General features: G+C 43.7%; 1 protein-coding gene across 1 annotated transcript in view; it reads left to right on the forward strand.

Moving 5' to 3' along the window:
• The first annotated feature begins 2,532 nt into the window (after positions 1-2,532).
• Positions 2,533-19,291, forward strand: part of CPA6 (carboxypeptidase A6) — a 204,955-nt gene continuing 188,196 nt past the window's right edge. Inside the window, exon 1 of the mRNA XM_077270644.1 lies at positions 2,533-2,811. Coding sequence (XP_077126759.1) covers positions 2,675-2,811 — 137 coding nt within the window. The 5' untranslated portion in view covers positions 2,533-2,674. The remainder of the gene's footprint in view (positions 2,812-19,291) is intronic.

The following is a 19,291-nucleotide window of genomic DNA, read 5'->3' on the forward strand; positions in this document are numbered from 1 at the left end:
TTACATACAAATCACAGGTCTCCATTCCATTACCTGTCACATTCTCCAGCTCCCCCTCAGAACTTCCTGCACTGTGCTGCACAAACTCTTCAGACGATGAAGAATAGTCACAATCCACTTCATCGCTTGAACTATTAGCTTTACTGCTTCTGGTACACAGTGTATCGTATTTTCTCCAGAATCAGCGTCAGGCTTAACATTGGACAATTTCTCCTCTGTCCCTATCATTCCTTCTCTGTCGCTAAGATCGCTTCCGCGACAAACCATGCTCTCCGGTCTCTCAGCATCATCTCTGCTCAGTCCTGCTCCAGTAGGGGAACCTCTAAACCGTTTCGCCCTGTCTCGAGAATATCCACCCACGTAACAAGCCGCCACATTCTGAGTGACCTGCCCGTACTGCTTAGTCTCCTTCTGGCAACTGCAGACCCACTTTTTCTGCACTGTCAGCACTTCTCTTGGTGTTTTTTCCCTGATGAGGCCCTGACCCCGAATACTGTATGACTGGGCTCTTATCTTCAACGTTATGGAGCTAACAGCCCTGTCAGGGCGCTCCGCGCCCAACTCATTCAAATCCCAGATGTACCCCAAGTTAGCACCTCCTACTTTAACTATGTACAGGTTAAACATACTCTCCACCCCCAACTAGTGGCCAAACTAGGGTAGTACACTTTCTGTACAACTATAATAGTAATCATACATAGCATTTACACAACGGGTACCATAAATATGCACAACATGAATTATTTGCAATAGCATTACAAAGGAGGCAAACATTCATATTTACGGACACCTCCTTGTGCCCCTTACAATGTGACACTTATTTTGTATTCTATATATTAATTTATTTGATCACAAATATCATGGAAACAAAGAAATAGACAGTACTCACCTTGTAATTTCCCTGCCACCCCAGCACCCCGGTGATATATCCTGTACAACCCATTGAACTTTTAGCTCTTGCAACAACATTATATAAAGTATAAGACAGGTGTGAACCATGCATGGCTATACATTCATGCTCTGCTTTACGTAACCTCTTTTGACTGCACCCTTGACTTACCTTTTACTAAATTGTAGATCCAGCCCTTACCAGCTCCTGCTGTCCCCACCTTATAAACCATTCTCCAGTCTGTAAAAGTGAATGCCCTTTTCATCGCCCACCTTGACTACTACCATCTTTCTTTGTGGCCCCTAATCTAACACTCTTGTTCCCCTGAACTCTGAAGTCTGAACTCTGCTGTATGAATAATGCACTTCTTCTCCCATTACTTCTCTGTCTTTTCCAATCTCTACATTGGCTTTCTACTGCGTACAGAGCTCAATCTAAAATACTAAAAATGACTTACAACGCAGCCTGCCCCTCCATACATCTCTGACCAAATCTCCTGCCATGTCCCAACACAATCTCCAGTCCTCACATGACCTTCTTCTTTGCTCTTGACTTGTTTACTACTCACACAACAGTCTCCAGGATTTCTTGTGTGCAGTGCACCCCCCATATTTTAAAACTCAAAACCCCAACCAGTACGAGCCTTCCCCACCTTCAAAGGTCACCTAAAAATCCCCTTTGAGAAAAGCCAACAATTTAAAATAACCCTCTTGCCACTACAATACCAAATAAACAGCGTCTACCCTCGTTACTGACTCTTTCCCTCGATTGTAGATTGTAAGTTCTTGAGGGCAGGGTCCTGCTTCCTTATATACCAGTCTGTCACTCATTTAGTCTTGTTTATTGTACTTGTTTTTTAGCTTATGTCCTATGTTTATGGATTGTCATATGTATGTTATGCCCTGTAAACTTATCTGCACCTTTTGCATGAATGATATAATAATAATAATTTTAATAACAATGCACGTTTATGGTATGGGTTATCTACAAACACTTCAAGCTTTGCACACAGCTTGTCCATAACCTGTGATGCATAGAGTTTTGTGTATAAACACTAGAGCCTCGTTTGTCAAAACTGTCTAAAACAAAAACTATCTTTGTTGCCCATAGCAAACAAGGAAGGTTCAGGCTTCCTCTCTGTGACTTGTAAATTGATGGAGGTGATAGCATGCTATTGGTGACAAAGACAGATATTCTTTTTCAGTCCTCTTGGCAAATTATTATTTATTTTTAGAGCACCATTGATTCCATGGTGCTGTTCATGAGAATGGGTTACATACAGGATACAAATATAAAATACGGTCAACAAACTAACAATGACAGACGGGTACAGAAAGGAGAGGACCCTGCCTTGTGGGCTTACAGTCTAATGGGGATGGAGACAGTAGGTTGGGGGATATCTGCCTCTGTTTTCTATAAAACTGCAGATCCCAATATCTTGGCCTGAACAATGATTTTTAGATATATTGCTTCTAAGAGCTCAGATATCAAACCAGAAATTGCAGACGGTATCCTAAACTTCCAGCATGTCCAGGTAAGAGAGGTCCTGTACAGGGAGGGGCAGCTGTTTCGCCTGTACATGTGACCCAAGCCCCCTCCTCCCTTGTGTAGAGTGCTAATCCTGGCTGAGTGTCAGAACACTACATATCCTCACCCAAGTGCCGAGCCTCCCAGTACTGTCATACATACATCCTGCTCCTCTCACTGCTGCGACAAACCCCACAGCAGCTGCACTCAACTCTCCGCAGCCCTACAATAACACCCGCTCTGCTTCGGATCATATGGATGAATAAATTGGGATCTCCCCGGAACTGTGTACCGATGGAGTTCACATGGAGAGTGTCACAACTCATTCATCTCTGCCTTTTCTCCCAGACTTGGCTGTCTGCATCCTCACACTTGTATGACAACCGTTATGCCGGGTAAGAATATTCACATCATATTCACACTCAACTGGAAGCTGCATGACATATTACAGCTATTACTGATGTATTGGCGCTGAATTTGTCATTTAAAGGGAACTTGTAGAATTTAACAATACAACGAATAACAAAGCTAGAGGTAATTCACCCTATTCTGCAATCCTAGTGGACTCCAAATCCAACCACGCTCACAATGAGAGAGCATTAAAAAGTTTAGACTTTTTCATTTTTGGGGAATTCATTGTAATTTTATGTCCTACAAGTTAGTGGAGATGATTTTATTGTGTATCCTAAAATTCTTATACAGTCTTATGTAAAGCTATGTTTAAAAGTGTGTTATCAGAATGTAAAAAAATTGGTTATTCTTCCCCTTTACAAGTGAGCACAAAGTTTATGCAAGCATCTAAATAATAGCCAGGGTTTTCTATAGCTTTCTATATGCTGACAGTTTGCATTTAGGGTATTTTTAGCATTTTTATGTGTTTTACAATGTGATTAATATAATATGAACCAAAATAATTTTCTCACTCTGGAAATGTATCACCTATCCGCAGAAGTGGGGGACCCTTAGGTGTCCACTGTTTACTAGATTGGGGAACCCATGCCTCCGGTTCCGTCTCCTATTGACAAGTTTGGTAGGAGGAACATCACCCTCGCTATACAAGCCAATGAGACCCATACTCTATATCAGTTTACACTTTAACAACGTTTAATTTCATTGTGTACATGTGGCTGAAGAAATTCACAGAGAGGATGGTGGAAAATGCATAATCATGGTCTGTTGGAAAGTTAAATGTTTTCAAATAAACTCCAATAAACAAGTGAGAAACAAAGGGGGCTTTGTTTAAAATAGCAGAAAATTGGGAATTTGTGGCAAAATTTGGCCACACACAATAAATAAATAAATATTGGCTGAGCGTGCGAATTTTGGTGGAATCAGTGGACAATCTAATGGTTAAGAGATAAGTGCATGTATTTATTATTACAAAAATGTATATCATGAGTCATGAAAAGTTAATAAATATTTTGCAAAGGAATTTCATTTACCTACTAAATATACACAGAAAGCTTTTATATGCTATGTAATGTGGGTACCTGAGCTTGTAAGGTGGAGAGATGTGTGTTGTGTCTGGCATTTCCGGACTGGAGCAGAATATGACCTAAGCTCATGACCTAGATTCTTAATCTAGTCTAGTTTGTTGATCTGTACTTTTAATATTGTCTGACATAGTTGTCCGCTGTCTAATGTATATGTGGGGCTTCAGCGAAGACTATTTCAACCAATTTCTCCATAAATAGGAGCATAGGCTGGACCCACCTGTGTTCTCTATGAAAGATCTGCTGCCAGACTCCCTTAAAGGGAATCTGTCACCTCATTTTGACCCTATAAACTGCGGTCACCGCCATTAGGGGCTTATCTGCAGCATTCTGTAATGCTGTAGATAAGCTCCCGATGTAACCTGAAAGATAAGAAAAACAAGTTAGATTATACTCACCCAGGGGCGGTCCGGGTCCGATGGGCGTCGCAGGGCCGGGTCCAGCGCCTCCCATCTTCATATGATGAGGAGAGGAGGAGAAAAAGATCCGTGCATACACAAGGCGCACACCCAAAATCACAAGACAATGTTGAAATTATGAGCAATATTTATTAGTAGACATAATAAAACCATTAAAAGACAGAACACATCACCAAAAGTCCCATATGACTATGACATATAACAATGCAATGTCAAGGCAAAGTGTAGCATATATATGTGTGCACACATGGATAATTAGCCCTGGAAAACAATATCAATGTCAATAAATCTTAAATCACATGAAATCTCACAGCGGGCGTCCCCAGGGAGACAGAAGAAAAAGAAACTTAATGCAAGATCACAATAAATCCTGATATAGAAATATAAGCCCCTCTTAGCAAGTAGAGAAGTGAGCAGTTCCCTGGTTGTGTAAGAAATGGAGGAACGCTGAAAACAATTGCAAAAAGAGAGGGGAAAAGAAAAAAAAAAAAAGAAATTGGAAGACATCCAGGATGACAAAGCCATCCGATTTACCAGATGAAGCAGTGAAATGGGCATCAGGGCATGAAGTCCAGAGGTCAATAGCCAAGGGACCGAGGCGATGTGGGGAGCTCCACGCATATCGCTGCAACCAGCAGCTTCGTCAGGGGAAGTGTGCTGGGGAAAGGGATCAACCAACCTTAAATAGTGGAGCAATCAGGCATAACATGTGGCTGGTGTGTGGAGAGCAGAGCGGTGAAAAGCCGGAAGACTATCCTGGTCAGGATAGACGCATACGCAGAGAGAAAAAAACCCTTTCATGTGGGAGGAATATAGAAATATCAAGTGCACAGAAACGATTGAACAGAGGGCCCATATTTGCTAGTAGACTGGCGCCTATACCATGAGGCAAATTATGCTGATAGAAAGTGCAGCATAAAAAAATATAGAAATGTGTGCAAAGGGTGGCCATATACAAGTATGTATGTACCAACAACCCCTATAATAAGGGGAATCCCATCTTCATACGATGATGTCCTCTTCCTTGCTTCTGTCGTGGCTCCTGCGCAGGCATAATTCTCTGCTCTGTTGAGGGCAGCATCTAGTACTGCAGTGCGCAGGCACCTGGAAAGGTCAGAGAGGCCGGCGCCTGCGCACTGCAGTACTTTACGCTGCCCCCAACATGGCAAATCAGTATGCCTGTGTGGGTGCCATGACACAAAGCAAGGAGGATGATGACATCGTATGAAGATGGGAGGCCCATCAGACCCGAACCGGGACCGCCCTTGGGTGAGTATAATCTAACTTGTTTTTCTTATCTTTCAGGTTACATCGGGGGCTTATCTACAGCATTACAGAATGCAGTAGATAACCCCTGATGGTGGTGGCCGCAGTTTATAGGGCCAAAATGAGGTGACAGATTCCCTTTAACAGTGGCTTATCTTCAACAAAAGAATCAACTGTTGAAAAACCAACACTGGAAATCCAGCATGCCCGATGCATCTCTTCCTCAATATCATCTGTCTGGAGGGAGTCTGAAGCTCTTCATACACATTAGACTGCCAACCAATCCCCCCAATATCAGCATGTTCTGCCAACTTTAATCTAATGTGTATGGGGGGCTTAACCTACTGCATTATTTGTAGCACTAAAAATGCAGGGCTAAATATCTCCTTTTATTATGAGAGTTGTAGCAATGCCAGGGAGGTTAGGGTTCAATCCTAGCTGTGCAGGCTTTGATTAGTGCACCTGGCTAGCCCTGTGTATAAACGGGATAGGTGTTCATATAAAGCAGTCAGCTCAGGGAAGCTGACCATACTGGATGTGTCTTAAAGTTTAAGAGAGAAACAAGACAGAATCTCTCTGAGAAGAGTGTCCACAGGCCATGTGAAGAGAGCTACAAGTAATAGTGGTTGCTATGGACTATAGCAGTTTTGTTTGGCTGAACTAGGGCTAGCTCAGAATTGTCTCAAGTAGTCAGAGACTATGCTGTTCAGTTAGCCACTGGACAAGGCTAGTTATTTATGTTTATGATTTTGTTATTTTGGTGCTGTGCAACCTGTGTAAAGGACTCACTGAAAGGGATACTTAAAACATAACCTTTATTCAAAATATTTAAACAAAATTAAATAACCTATATGACATACAACATGGGGCACTCATGTATTTCAATTCCTAGAGTGACAGAGAATTGACATGGTGTAGCACAAAAACCAATACCAAAAAGAATATCCCTAAGTGATATATGTTAAAACACAATGTCTCTGTCTCTGTTTAGACTATGTCTGTTCTCTGAACTGTGAATTTTCACAAATAATACATATGACTTATTTTTAATTAAACAAAAAGTAAGAAGCCTGATATACAGTGGGGGAAATAAGTATTTGATCCCTTGCTAATTTTGTAAGTTTCCACACTGACAAAGACATGAACAGTCTAAAATTTTAAGGGTAGGTTAATTTTAACATTGAGAGATAGAATATAAAAAATAAAATCTAGAAAATCACATTGTATAAATTATATACATTTATTTGCATTTTGCAGTGAGAAAGAAGTATTTGACCTTCTGGCAAACAAGACTTAATACTTGGTGGTAAAACCCTTGTTGGCAAGCACAGCACGTTTTTTGTAGTTGATGATGAGATTTGTGCACATGTCAGGAGGAATTTTGGTCCACTCCTCTTTGCAGATCATCTCTAAATCATTAAGATTTTGAGGCTGTCATTTGGCAACTCGGAGCTTCATCTCCCTCCATAAGTTTTCTATGGGATTAAGGTTTGGAGACTGGCTAGGCCACTCCATGACCTTAATGTGCTTCTTTTTGAGCCACTCCTTTGTTGCCTTGGATGTATATTTTGTTTTGCTGGAAGACCCAGCCTTGACCCATTTTTAATGTCCTGGCAGAGGGAAGGAGGTTGTCACTCAGGATTTTATTGAACATGGCTCCATCCATTCTCCCAATGATGCGGTGAAGTAGTCCTGTGCTCTTTGCAGAGAAACACCCACAAAACATAATGTTTCCACCTCCATGCTTGACAGTGGGGACGGTGTTCTTTGGGTCATAGGCAACATTTTTCTTCCTTCAAACACGGCGAGTTGAGTTAATGCCAAAGACCTCAATTTTTGTCTCATTTAAACACAGCACCTTCTCCCAATCACTCACAGAATCATCCAGATGTTCATTGGCAGACTACAGACAGGCCTGCACATGTGCCTTCTTGAGCAGGGGGACCTTGCAGGCACTGCCGGATTTTAGACCTTTATGGTGTAATGTGTTGCCAATAGTTTTCTTAATGACGGTGATCCCAGCTGCCTTGAGATCATTAACAAGTTCCCCCTTGTAGTTTCAGGCTGATATCTCACCTTCCTCATGATCAATGATACCCCACGAGGTGAGATTTTGCATAGTCTCCTTCTCACCCAGTGTCTTGCGTATGGTTTTGTTGCCCATTCCAGCTTGTGCAGGTCTATGATCTTGTCCCTGACATCCTTAGAAAGCTCTTTGGTCTTGCCCATGTTGTAGAGGTTACAGTTTGACTGATTAATTGAGTTTGTGAACAGGAGTCTTTTATAAAGGTGACTATGTAAGACAGCTGTCTTTAATGCAGGTAACGAGTTGACTAGAAGCATCTAACTTGTCTGTAGGAGCCAGAACTCTTAATGATTGGTAGGGGGTCAAATACTTATTTCTCACTGCAAAATGCAAATAAATTTATACAATTTATACAATGTGATTTTCTGGATTTTATTTTTGATAGTCTATCTGTCTATGTTAAAATTAACCTACCCTTAAAATTATAGACTGTTCCTGTCTTTGTCAGTGGGCAAACTTACAAAATCAGCAAGGGATCAAATACTTATTTCCCCCACTGTAAGAAATTGCAAAATTTATGAGGCTAAGTCAACGGAAAAAAATAAATAAATAATATAATTTATTTATCAAGATTGTAACACATTTGTGCCAGGTAAGCATACTTATGACAGTGTCTGTAATGTGACATTGGGGCATGGAAAATACGTCACTCCTTAACGGGAATCTGACAGCTGATATATGCTGCCTGACCTATAGGCCGCATGTGTCAGGCTGTGACTGTATGATTTCACTGCAGCATTTCAGAGAAAAACATTTAATAGAAGTCGGGGACCGAACTGCACAGGACAATAGTCGGCCAGGCAAGTCCCCAGCATCTCCCTGCCCACTGTCTTGGAGTGACAGGTTTCTCTTTTCACACAGATGCAGAAAGAGAAACCTGTCACTCCAGGGCAGTTGGGGGAAGAAGACACCGGGGACCCACCTGTCCGATTAGTCTCTTGGAAACTTCGTCCCTGACAGCTATTAAACTATTTTTTCTTTGAACTTGTGCAGCATTTCAGAGTCAAACATACCTAGCTGAAATCATACAGTCAGTGTCTGATAAATTCTGCCTGTTGATTGAGTGGCATGTATCAGCCGTTAAGTTCCCTTAATATCCTTTATCTAGTATGCTAATCAGAAAACAATCACAGGACCTGAAAACAGCAAATCCAAAGAAGGGTATATGCACAGATTGGGCCCGATTCATCAAGACCGGCATTGTCTACCAGTGTTCATGATAGGCATGCTGGAGTCAGGAGCTCCTGATTCCTGAGAGATGCCAACCTCTTCATAAATCTGAAGCATCTGACGAGAGGCATGCACCTTTATGCATTACACCAGAAATCTCACTCCAGTAAGGGACTGGAATAAGCTTTCTGGAGTAAGGAATGCCCTAGCTGCGCCCAGCCTCAGTTCTGCCCATTTTGGCAGGTCTATGAGAAACTGGCATAAAAATGCCAAAAGCCTCAAAATTTAGGCGCAACTTTTCAAAGCTTTTACACCACAATTGTGGCATGAAAGCTTTGATAAATCAGGCCCATTGAGTATTTCCTTCAGATTTTTCCATACCAACAATGCTGTGAGGAAAACACTGCATAAAAACTGCATGTTTTTGATTAATTTTGTGTGCAATTTTAGTTGCATAATTTTCCCATTCACTTGAATGGGTGAGAAACTTTGAAAAAAGTGAAAAGCTGCAAATTTGAAAAAACACTTTAATGATTTAAATTTGCAGGAAGAAAAAATAATCAGCATGTGCATCAGAAATCTCATTCACTTTGCTGGTACTATAAAACATTGAGTTTTTTCAGCGGCAAAAATGTGTGAAGAAAAAAGTGACAAAACCAAAATGTTTGAACAAGCCCTAAGAGTTGACATATTTTCTTATTTTAAGAGCAGCAATTCTGTGGAATTAGACTTCTAGGCTTAGGACTGAAATTTCATAGAATAAGGCGGAGCGTGATTAATCTGTAGAGCATGAAGATTGGTGTCTGCCTGCAGGAATTCACAGTATTGAGGTTTTTCCATCTGCTTTTGCTTAGGGTTTGTTATAGTATATAATTATTTTCACATAAATGGACTAATGATGACATATATTTTATGGGCTACATGACTTCAGGGCTTCAGGTGTGCAGGACTTATACTGGCCCATGAAGAACGCATGTCACTTGATGAAAACATGTCATTATTACATAATGCAAAATGTCCAATTGACAAAAGTCATATTTCAATACGGCACATGGCTAGATAAGGCAATTCCTCAATCAGGATAGATGCATGACGGCTTTTGGAATTTATATTATCCTCACTATCCCTAAATAACCTTTTTCCAAATGGAGAGAGTTTTTAAAAGTATCCATTAAATCTCTGTCCCACAACTATCCGGTCTTATAAATCCATTGTCAAGAGAATTATGCAGAAGTATCTATCCACAAATCGTGTTCTAACATGTGTCAGACCCACTCGCAAAAATGACAGTGCTGGAGCCTAAGGCCGGGGTCACACTTGCGAGTGCAATGCGAGAAACTCGCGCAAGTCTCTCGCATCAATACCCGGCACTGCCGCTGGCACTTGGGACTGGAGCTTGAGGCTGCATGTATTTCTATGCATCTGCAGGCTCTGGTCCCAAGTGCCGGCGGCAGTGCCAGGTATTGGTGTGAGAGACTCACGCGAGTTTCTCGCACTGCACTCGCCAGTGTGACCCCGGTCTAAAGATTTTTGTGGCGCTCCTCTTGTGAGCAACATCTTTAGCTTCACAAGAGTTTTTTGCTGCTGGAAATCTGTAAAGCAACTTCCATTGACTTGAGTAGCCCTTTTCTTCAACTTTCTTTTAGAGAAACCCAGTAATAATCTGTAAAGACTACTGTGATCGGTTCGTGTTTCTTTTAGTCATCAGATTACTTTTTAGTGGATTTTCTCTTCAAATAATGTTTTGGTATCGCTGCTCCTGATTGAATGCTGAAAGAATTAGGTTGGATGGAACAAAATCTTGCTCAATAAAACAAACAGAGGAGATGTCACCATTAAAATTTACATACAGTTTGTGTATTTCATCATTCATTTAATAAATCCTGTTTGTAGTTGTTGGAGTGATGGTGGAGTAGTGACATCCCGAGCCTCATTACATGGGATGCTGGGCACACATCAGGTTTTCCTTCTTTGGAATTTGGGGATGATGTACTTAGAAACACATACAGTGGCTTGCTAAAGGATTCATCCCCTTGGGGAGGGTGAACTGTATTCACAGCATGGTGGCACTCAAATCAGCTCTCCTGCATCGCGGGAGAGTGGCTGGGGAGATAAGAGGGCCACGACTATATACCTCCCACCAAAGACAGCTTGTCCTTTCCTTTGAGCAGCTTACTTGTATCACTAGAGCGTGATCGCAAAATAAGGAAATACAAGCGCACGCTGGTAGATGCACTACTGACAGCTCTTGACAAAGAGCGCTTATCGCTCGAAACGCATGAAAAGATGCCTTTATTCTCTTTTTTTGTGAACACACAATTTTAATCTTTGCTTCATGTACCTTGGATAATAGAAAGCATTTTTTGGATTTCATCTTTATTATTTTATTATTTTTTTTAGCAAAGTTTGGAATTTTTTTGTACCACTTAGATAAAAAATAACCTAGACATGTTTGGTGTCTATGAACTCGTAATGTCCTGGAGAATCATAGACAAACAAAAAAAAACACGCATGGGATTGCACTTTTTTTGCAATTTCACTGCTCTTGGAATTTTTTTCCACTTTCTAGTACACAACATGGTAAAACCAATGGAGTCATTCAAAAGTACAACTTGTCGCACAAAAAATAAGGCCTCACACGGAAAAATAAAAAAGTTATGGCTCTAGGAAGGAGGGGAGCGGAAAACGAAAATGCAAAACTGAAAAAAGCTCCGGGGGTTAAGGAGTTAACTACTGACAGCATCCTCACCTGACAGTAGGGACTCAGTGAAAGAAGATCTCTGAATATACTGTCCATAGAAGGGAGGAAATGGTTTGGAGTTTGGAGAGAGTGCGGGGGGGGGGACTTCCAGGGCCACAACTGACGTGTTTGGGAGGAGGTAGTATTGTAATGAGGACAGGAGGATGGGATTTCTTCCAGGCACCATACGCCCCGAATCCTAGAAGAAATCATTAGCATAAGGAAAGAATATAAGATTTCGCAGCAACAAATCCGCGAATATGAGGCACATAGGTAGGACTAGTTTAACATTTCAATCACCTGTATGCACATGTTAATAGGTCATATATATCCCAGGGGGTGACAGATTGCCTTTCACCTTTGCAGCAATGCTGACAGCACTCAGAGGTCTATTTTGAAAAGACAACCTCTGGATGTGATACTGAGCACTTGCAATCAACTACTTTTGTTGACCATAGAGAGGCCTGTTCTGAGTGGAACCTGTGTTATTATGTATGGTCTTGGCGACTGTGCTGCAGCTCAGTTTAAGGGTATTTGTAATCTTCTTATAGCCTAGGCTGGTTTTCCCCAACTCCAGTCCTCAAGACAGTGACACCAACTGATTGGGCTCCACGCACCACATGTCAAACAACCGCACAAGAGCCCCGGAACTGCGATTGTCAAGACCACTAGAACGGTGCTGACTCAGGAGCTGAGTATAAGCTTTGTTATTTTATCATGGCCAAATATTTAAATCAAGATGGGTTGTTCTAGTAGTGGACAATTCCTTTAACTGCAGGATTCCCCTGTATTTCTAGCTAAGTAAAGGCACTGACTCCTTTATTTTAAATAAAAAAGCAAAGTTATACTCACCTTTACACTTATTCCATTGAAGCCCATGTCCCCTGTAAGAAAACAAAAATAATACACAACCATATCCATCACTTGTCAGACGTGAAGATAATTCACACTGTCCCATGCCATAATCCAACTCTGTACTTCGGATTTTCAAAATGAACGGTGCCATGATGCGACCGTTCATGCTGAAAACCAGGACACGATGAGCTGCTGCTGTTAGTGCAGCTTCAATGACGAGCGGTGACATCATAGAGGTTACGGACAGTCCCTGAAGCTGCAGTTCCCCTGTGCAGTTCACTGTGAGCAACCTGATGAACTGTGGTGAACTCATTGAGATCACCGCTGGCACCATGAAAAAATTCTCATCTTATCAATGCTCCATTTCTGGGGCGGGTGAGGGCTGATGTTGGTACACTGGGGGGGGGGGCGCAATATCTATGGCCACTTTCAAGGCTATTAATATCAACCCACAGCTGTCTGTTTAGGTTTTTCTGGTTGGAATTTATATCGGGACCCTACGTCTTTTCTTTTCTGGGGTCTACCGAAGATTCACCAGTAAAAGCTAAGCAAACAGTTGTGGGCTGTTATTAACAGCTTGGGAACCTATTTTGATATTGTCCCATTTCCCACATTATTAACATCAGCCCCCAGCCATAGGCTTTCCCTCCGCTGTTTATGAAAATTATGTGGGAGCCCAAGCCATTTTTTAATTTAAATCTTTATTTTACACAGAATGTACACAGCAGGTACTGAATACAACTCCCATCATTGTTGCCTTGTCATGCTGACCATAGGGAGAGCAGGTGACAATGATGAGAGCTGCGTTCAGCAGCCGGTGCCTGGGAACAGCGCAAACTGTACTGCTTCTTCCCAAGCGCCGGTACGTGTCAAGCTGATGATACATGGATGTGATCCGTGAGTCATCAGTGTGCGGCACAGATTTTGTCCGTGCTGCTGATAAAAACCATGAAAGTGGCAATGATGCCCATAGGGCATCTAGGAAGCAAACATGTTGGTATGCACAACATAGCTTTCGTGATTCAAGCTTGTAATATTGTTTATTTTCCTGGAGATGTTCAGGTTTTTGCTTTATAGGACCCATAAATGTATATTTTGTATATATACTTTTGAAACTGTTACAAGTTGAAATTTGAGCCCTATCTCTTGTAACTGATGACATTTAAGGCTTATGTGTGATTAAAGTAATGCAACTTTCCAACATCCTTGTATCTCAGTTCTTCACAATTTCTCCCCAACATGTTTGATATCAGGGAGCAAAAACGTTTTATTTCTACCCAGAGGCCGAAGATATTTCTGATAATGTTCTGTGCGCACAACTATAGATTTCCTTACATGAGACAGCAGGAATTCACTAAGGCCCCATGGGAAATCCATAACAGTTAAAGGAAATCTGTCAATCCCCAAAACGCATCTCTACAGTGATATAGGGGAATTGGCACCTATAAAAATCATGCTAGCACTGTATATTTCAGTGATACAGTTCCTGAGAAAATACCAAAGGTTTTAGGGGACTTCCCTCCCTTCTGATTTACAGCTTTCGCTTGCACAGAGCGGGCGATGCCTGAGGTCAGCACACGTTTCTGCATGTGCTCACTGACACTGCCTGAGCCCAGCCACGCGAGTCGGTTTGTTCTCTTCCCTGACTCCTATCTGTTACTGCTCGCTACACTTCCAGGTGCACCAGTGTAACAAGCGATGGCCCCCTGTTCCACCAATGCATTCAGCTGTACACCGGGGCGGATGTAGAAGGAATCCGGCCATGTGCAATAACAGTATATTGTCCATTGTCAAATCATAATGCACACCTTCATGTGTCTGTGACAGATGTTGTGGAGGTGGAAATGGACTCCACCTATTGGGCCCTGTGAGCGGCATATGTTACACCACTTCTGGACATAAAAAGACCCTTGTGCAAAAAAAAAGATGGACCCTGTGCAGCCCAATAGCTCATCATAATGCACACACTTTGAAGGTGGAAACGGGCCCCCAAGCTTCTTGGGATCCTGTGCGACAGCACAGGTCGCATCAATGATATGCACACTCCTAGCTGCAAACACATCATGAAAATGCAAATACCATTGAAACTGTGACACCGTGCAAGGGAGGGACGTTGCTATTCAACAACAGGCCCCATGACTCGTGGGCCCCACAGCGGCTGCGTGACCTGCTGTTATTAGTGTTAAGTAACAAAATATAGATAACAAATTGTGAAATTGGAGCACTCCCACGTTAAGGGCAATGGGGTACTCGGCACCGGGTCCTTCGGTTCGGGGGATGTCACGGTGGCCTGACCCAGTCCGTGGCCCTTTGAGGGGCGTCCAATGAAAGGAAAAGTTTATATGATGTTCGTGACCCCACCTGTGGTATTCGGTCAGGGTGACCGACGCTGCTTAGGGGTCCGCTGGGGTGATGTTACGGCAGCTAGATGGTATACCTTCCCACAGGTGAAGTGTATCCCCAGGGCTTCCCAAAGTGTAGAGGGTGGATGGTGAGAGGCGCAGTAAAGAATGAAGACACAAGGTTGCAGTCTCTTTACCTTTACTGAAGGCTTCAGTGTCCACAGTCCTGGGTACCGGATCACGGGGTAGGCAAAGTCCGGCTGATCTGAAGGCAAATCCAGAGTCTCCTTGTCCAGGTGGAATGCAATAGCCTTCCTATGCGCGCAGTAACACAGTAGGTCCTCACTGTTATTACTCTTCTCTCTCTGTTCCCCATGGTCAAATAGAACAAAACCCGTATGACTGATGGCCTGAGGCTTGTTTATAGGGACCCTAGAGACGCCCCGACCCCCACAATTTGCCACCGTGTCTTCTTAGGTATTAAGGTCGGGCAGCCAACTTGGAATTGACTGTCCTGCCAGTCTCTGAACCAATGGCGTAGAGCACTTTACTCCCTCGGTATTCTGGCTACTGGAACGCGCACCAGAAGGATGCAGCTCCTCACGTCTACTATCCTCTCTGGTATCCACTTGTTGCTATGCCTTCGTTTCTCACTCACTAAAACACTCTTCCTTTCAATGTCTCTTTCGTTGGATGCTGCCGCACGTGGGGCAGGCGCAGCTCCATGGACCCTCATCCTCCTCAGACCGCAGTCTGGAACTGACTAGAAATCATTCCAGCCAGCTCGGCCTGGAGACCTTTCTCCCTCAGTCTCCAGCCAGGAACCCTCTCTGTCTCACTTTCCCTCCAACTCCCAGTTTTACCTAACTGTGAGGAGTGGCCTAATAGATAGAACCTTTGCTCCCCCTGGTGGCTGGAGTGTGAAGTGTGTGGTGTGTTTGTGATACCTGGACAGAAGATCTCCTTTATTGCCTTCAGACGTAATATCACTCCCCTGGAGGAAGAACAACATTACTGCAACGACCAGGACTCTGGGGCGCTGCACTCCTCCCCCCCGTTAAATCCAGCACTCCCGGGCTGGGAAAAGAAAACAACAATACATCAGCAAAAATACATAAATTTTTGGAATGCTATAAACAAATTAATTTAACAGTGCTTCCCTTTATGAGAGGTAAGGACACTTGAATGTTACAAACATGAACATATTTACATTATGCGCGTTTGACTTTAAATAACAATTAACTAATTATGAATGACCATTACCCATACGGGTATGCTATCTACTAAGTGCAAGTATAAAACAGTATTTTTCTTTCTTTAAGTGCGAGTACCCTCTAAGGGTATACTATAAAACTTCAAAGTGCAAATCAATATGCTATTCTCACTTCTTCTACATATGCAGGACTGTCTACCCCTACGGGCTCACTGCATCTTTCCTTCAGCTTATTTCTATAAAATCTAACATTTACTTTAACTTCAATTTTATTCAAAGTGCATCATTAAACATTTTACTATTCCTAGCTACATACTATCAGCTATGTATAAACATTATTACTATCTAACTATTCAAGGCACATTATCACTCTTGGAGAAAGTACAACAACTAACATTCCCTTTAAGAGGAAATCTCAAGTCTTTTCTGAGGTAGTGCAAACAATCAATCTGCAAGTCAATCATCAACTTGTAAAAGCAGCAAGAACTTTCACGCTGTCATCAGGAACAGTCTCTTCAAAAAGCTCTTTTCTTGTAAAACCAGTAGAGAGCACCTTTAAGAAGGTGCAAAATATGTACAGGGACAGTTTGTGAACCATTCACCGTCCATGATTCCAATGTTCTTTTGAAAAAGTAGAAAACTTGTGCAAACTGGAAACAACAGGGATCCCGGGTAAACAAAGGGATCCCTTTAAGAGTTAAGCCTAAACAGGTTTAAGCAGCAGGAAACAAACAGTTAACTATTTACATTTTCAGGTTTCTGAGGTTTATTAGTGTAGCTGCATCCAGTGCCTGATACGATATCTGGTAATCTTTGGCCTTGGACAACTCGTGTATATGTCCTCGTCTACGTCGTCTCCATGGGTCCATTGTTCATGCATTGTCAGTTCATGGGCCGCAATTGCAGCCTGAGTGGCTTGCGTGTGCATATCAGTTACTGCCACATCCTTGATAGCCACAGGGGCGGCAAGATCATTCTGCCTGACGTTAGGCAGCACCATTAACGGGGTAGCCGGCTTTACCTCCCGGGTATGCCAACCGGCGACTGTCCAGTAGCGGGTGTAGGTGACTATGTCCCCCCTTCCTGGCTCGTAGTCAGTACAGTCTGTGCCCGTGGAAGATGATACTTTTGTTTCGGTGTTGGGGGCCCCTACTGGCGGCTCTATCTCTAGGATGTAGCCCTTCTTATTCTGGCGAGGAGAGACCACCACTACTCCTCATCATACCGGAAGCGCAGGTGTCGAGTCAGAGTCTGGGTGCTGGATGGCCTCTGGAGTCGGCTTGGTCACCGGGGTGAGGACAGTCCCCGTACCTGTACCATAGATGGTTCCCCCGACGCTGTCCCGCTCCGCGGTCCCGAAGACTGGGGTTGGTGGCGGCACAGCCGGTGTTTCCGCCTGGGCGTCCTCCTGGCATAGGATTGGCTTCGCTTTCCTCGGTACCGTAAAGCCATTGTGCCACAACAGTCGACGCAGCTGCTCTACCCATAGCTGCACAAAGTCAATTTCTTCTAGCGGCGGTACGCCTGGGTACTCCTCCTTCGATGGCTTGGAACTGCTGTGGGTCGATTCATCCCCTTTCAGGTACCCGCTGGTCGCCATCTCTGCTCCGGGATCGTCGGTAACACACACGCTGCTCCTCCATTTTCTCGGGGTGGAGCTCCTTCTCTACCCGGTTCCCACCGTTGCAAATCAGGGGGTGGTCCTCCTTGGCTCCTGGGCACATCGTCATCCCGTAGCAGAGGGGGCGGTCGTCACTCTTGGCGCCGTTTTGGTAGTCTCCTCCCATGGCACGCCCTTCTTCTTCTCCTGCGCTCCTCGTGGCGCTATAATGGCAGCAATTTTGGCGGGAATCTTTGCGGTAATGGCAATACACAGTTCTTTCAGCAAATCACAGTTCCAACACAGTTCTTAGGCACACATGACCCGATTCTTCCGGCTTAAGTACATCCTGTTCGTGACCCCAAGATTTGGAGCGCCCCCACGTTAAGGGCAATGGGGTACTCGGCACCGGGTCTTTTGGTTCAGGGGAGGTCACGGTGGCCCGACCCGGGCCATGACCCTTTGAGGGGCGTCCAATGAAAGAAAAAGCTTATATGATGTTCGTGACGCCACCTGTGGTATTCGGTCAGGGTGACCGACGCTGCTTAGGGGTCCACTGAGGTGATGTTATGGCAGCTAGATGGTATACCTTCCCACAGGTGAAGTGTATCCCCAGGGCTTCCCAAAGTGTATAGGGTGGATGGTGAGAGGCGCAGTAAAGAATGAGGACACAAGGTTGCAGTCTCTTTACCTTTACTGAAGGCTTCAGTGTCCACAGTCCTGGGTACCGGATCACGGGGTAGGCGGAGTCCGGCTGGTCTAAAGGCAAATCCAGAGTCTCCTTGTCCAGGTGGAATGCAATAGCCTTCCTATGCGCACAGTAACACAGTAGGTCCTCACTTGCTTAAGCTCTAATAAGGTCCTCACTGTTATTACTCTTCTCTCTCTGTTCCACGTGGTCGGATAGAACAAAACCCGTATGACTGATGGCCTGAGGCTTGTTTATAGGGACCCTAGAGACGCCCCGACCCCCACAATTTGCCACCGTGTCTTCTTAGGTATTAAGGTCGGGCAGCCAACTTGGAATTGACTGTCCTGCCAGTCTCTGAAGCAATGGCGTAGAGCACTTTACTTCCTCGATATTCTGGCTACTGGAACGCGCACCAGAAGGATGCAGCTCCTCATGTCTACTATCCTCTCTGGTATCCACTTGTTGCTATGCCTACGTTTCTCACTCACTAAAACACGCTTCCTTTCAGTGTCTCTTTCTTTGGATGCTGCCGCACGTGGGGCAGGCGCAGCTCCGTGGACCCTCATCCTCTTCAGACCGCAGTCTGGAACTGACTAGAAATCATTCCAGCCAGCTCGGCCTGGAGACCTTTCTCCCTCAGTCTCCAGCCAGGAACCCTCTCTGTCTCACTTTCCCTCCAATTCCCAGTTTTACCTAACTGTGAGGAGTGGCCTAATAGATAGAACCTTTGCTCCCCCTGGTGGCTGGAGTGTGAAGTGTGTGGTGTGTTTGTGATACCTGGACAGAAGATCTCCTTTATTGCCTTCAGACGTAATATCACTCCCCTGGAGGAAGAACAACATTACTGCAACGACCAGGACTCTGGGGGGCTGCAATATCATAGTACAGGAGTAATAATGTAGATGCAGTAAGTATAAGTCTGTCATTGTAAATTTGTTTACTGTAAATGATATCTATAACTCTGTATGTAACCCCCTTTCTCATGTACAGCACCATGGAA

The sequence above is a fragment of the Ranitomeya variabilis genome, chromosome 6, assembly GCF_051348905.1.
Source record: "Ranitomeya variabilis isolate aRanVar5 chromosome 6, aRanVar5.hap1, whole genome shotgun sequence".
NCBI classification, from domain to species: Eukaryota; Metazoa; Chordata; class Amphibia; order Anura; family Dendrobatidae; genus Ranitomeya; species Ranitomeya variabilis.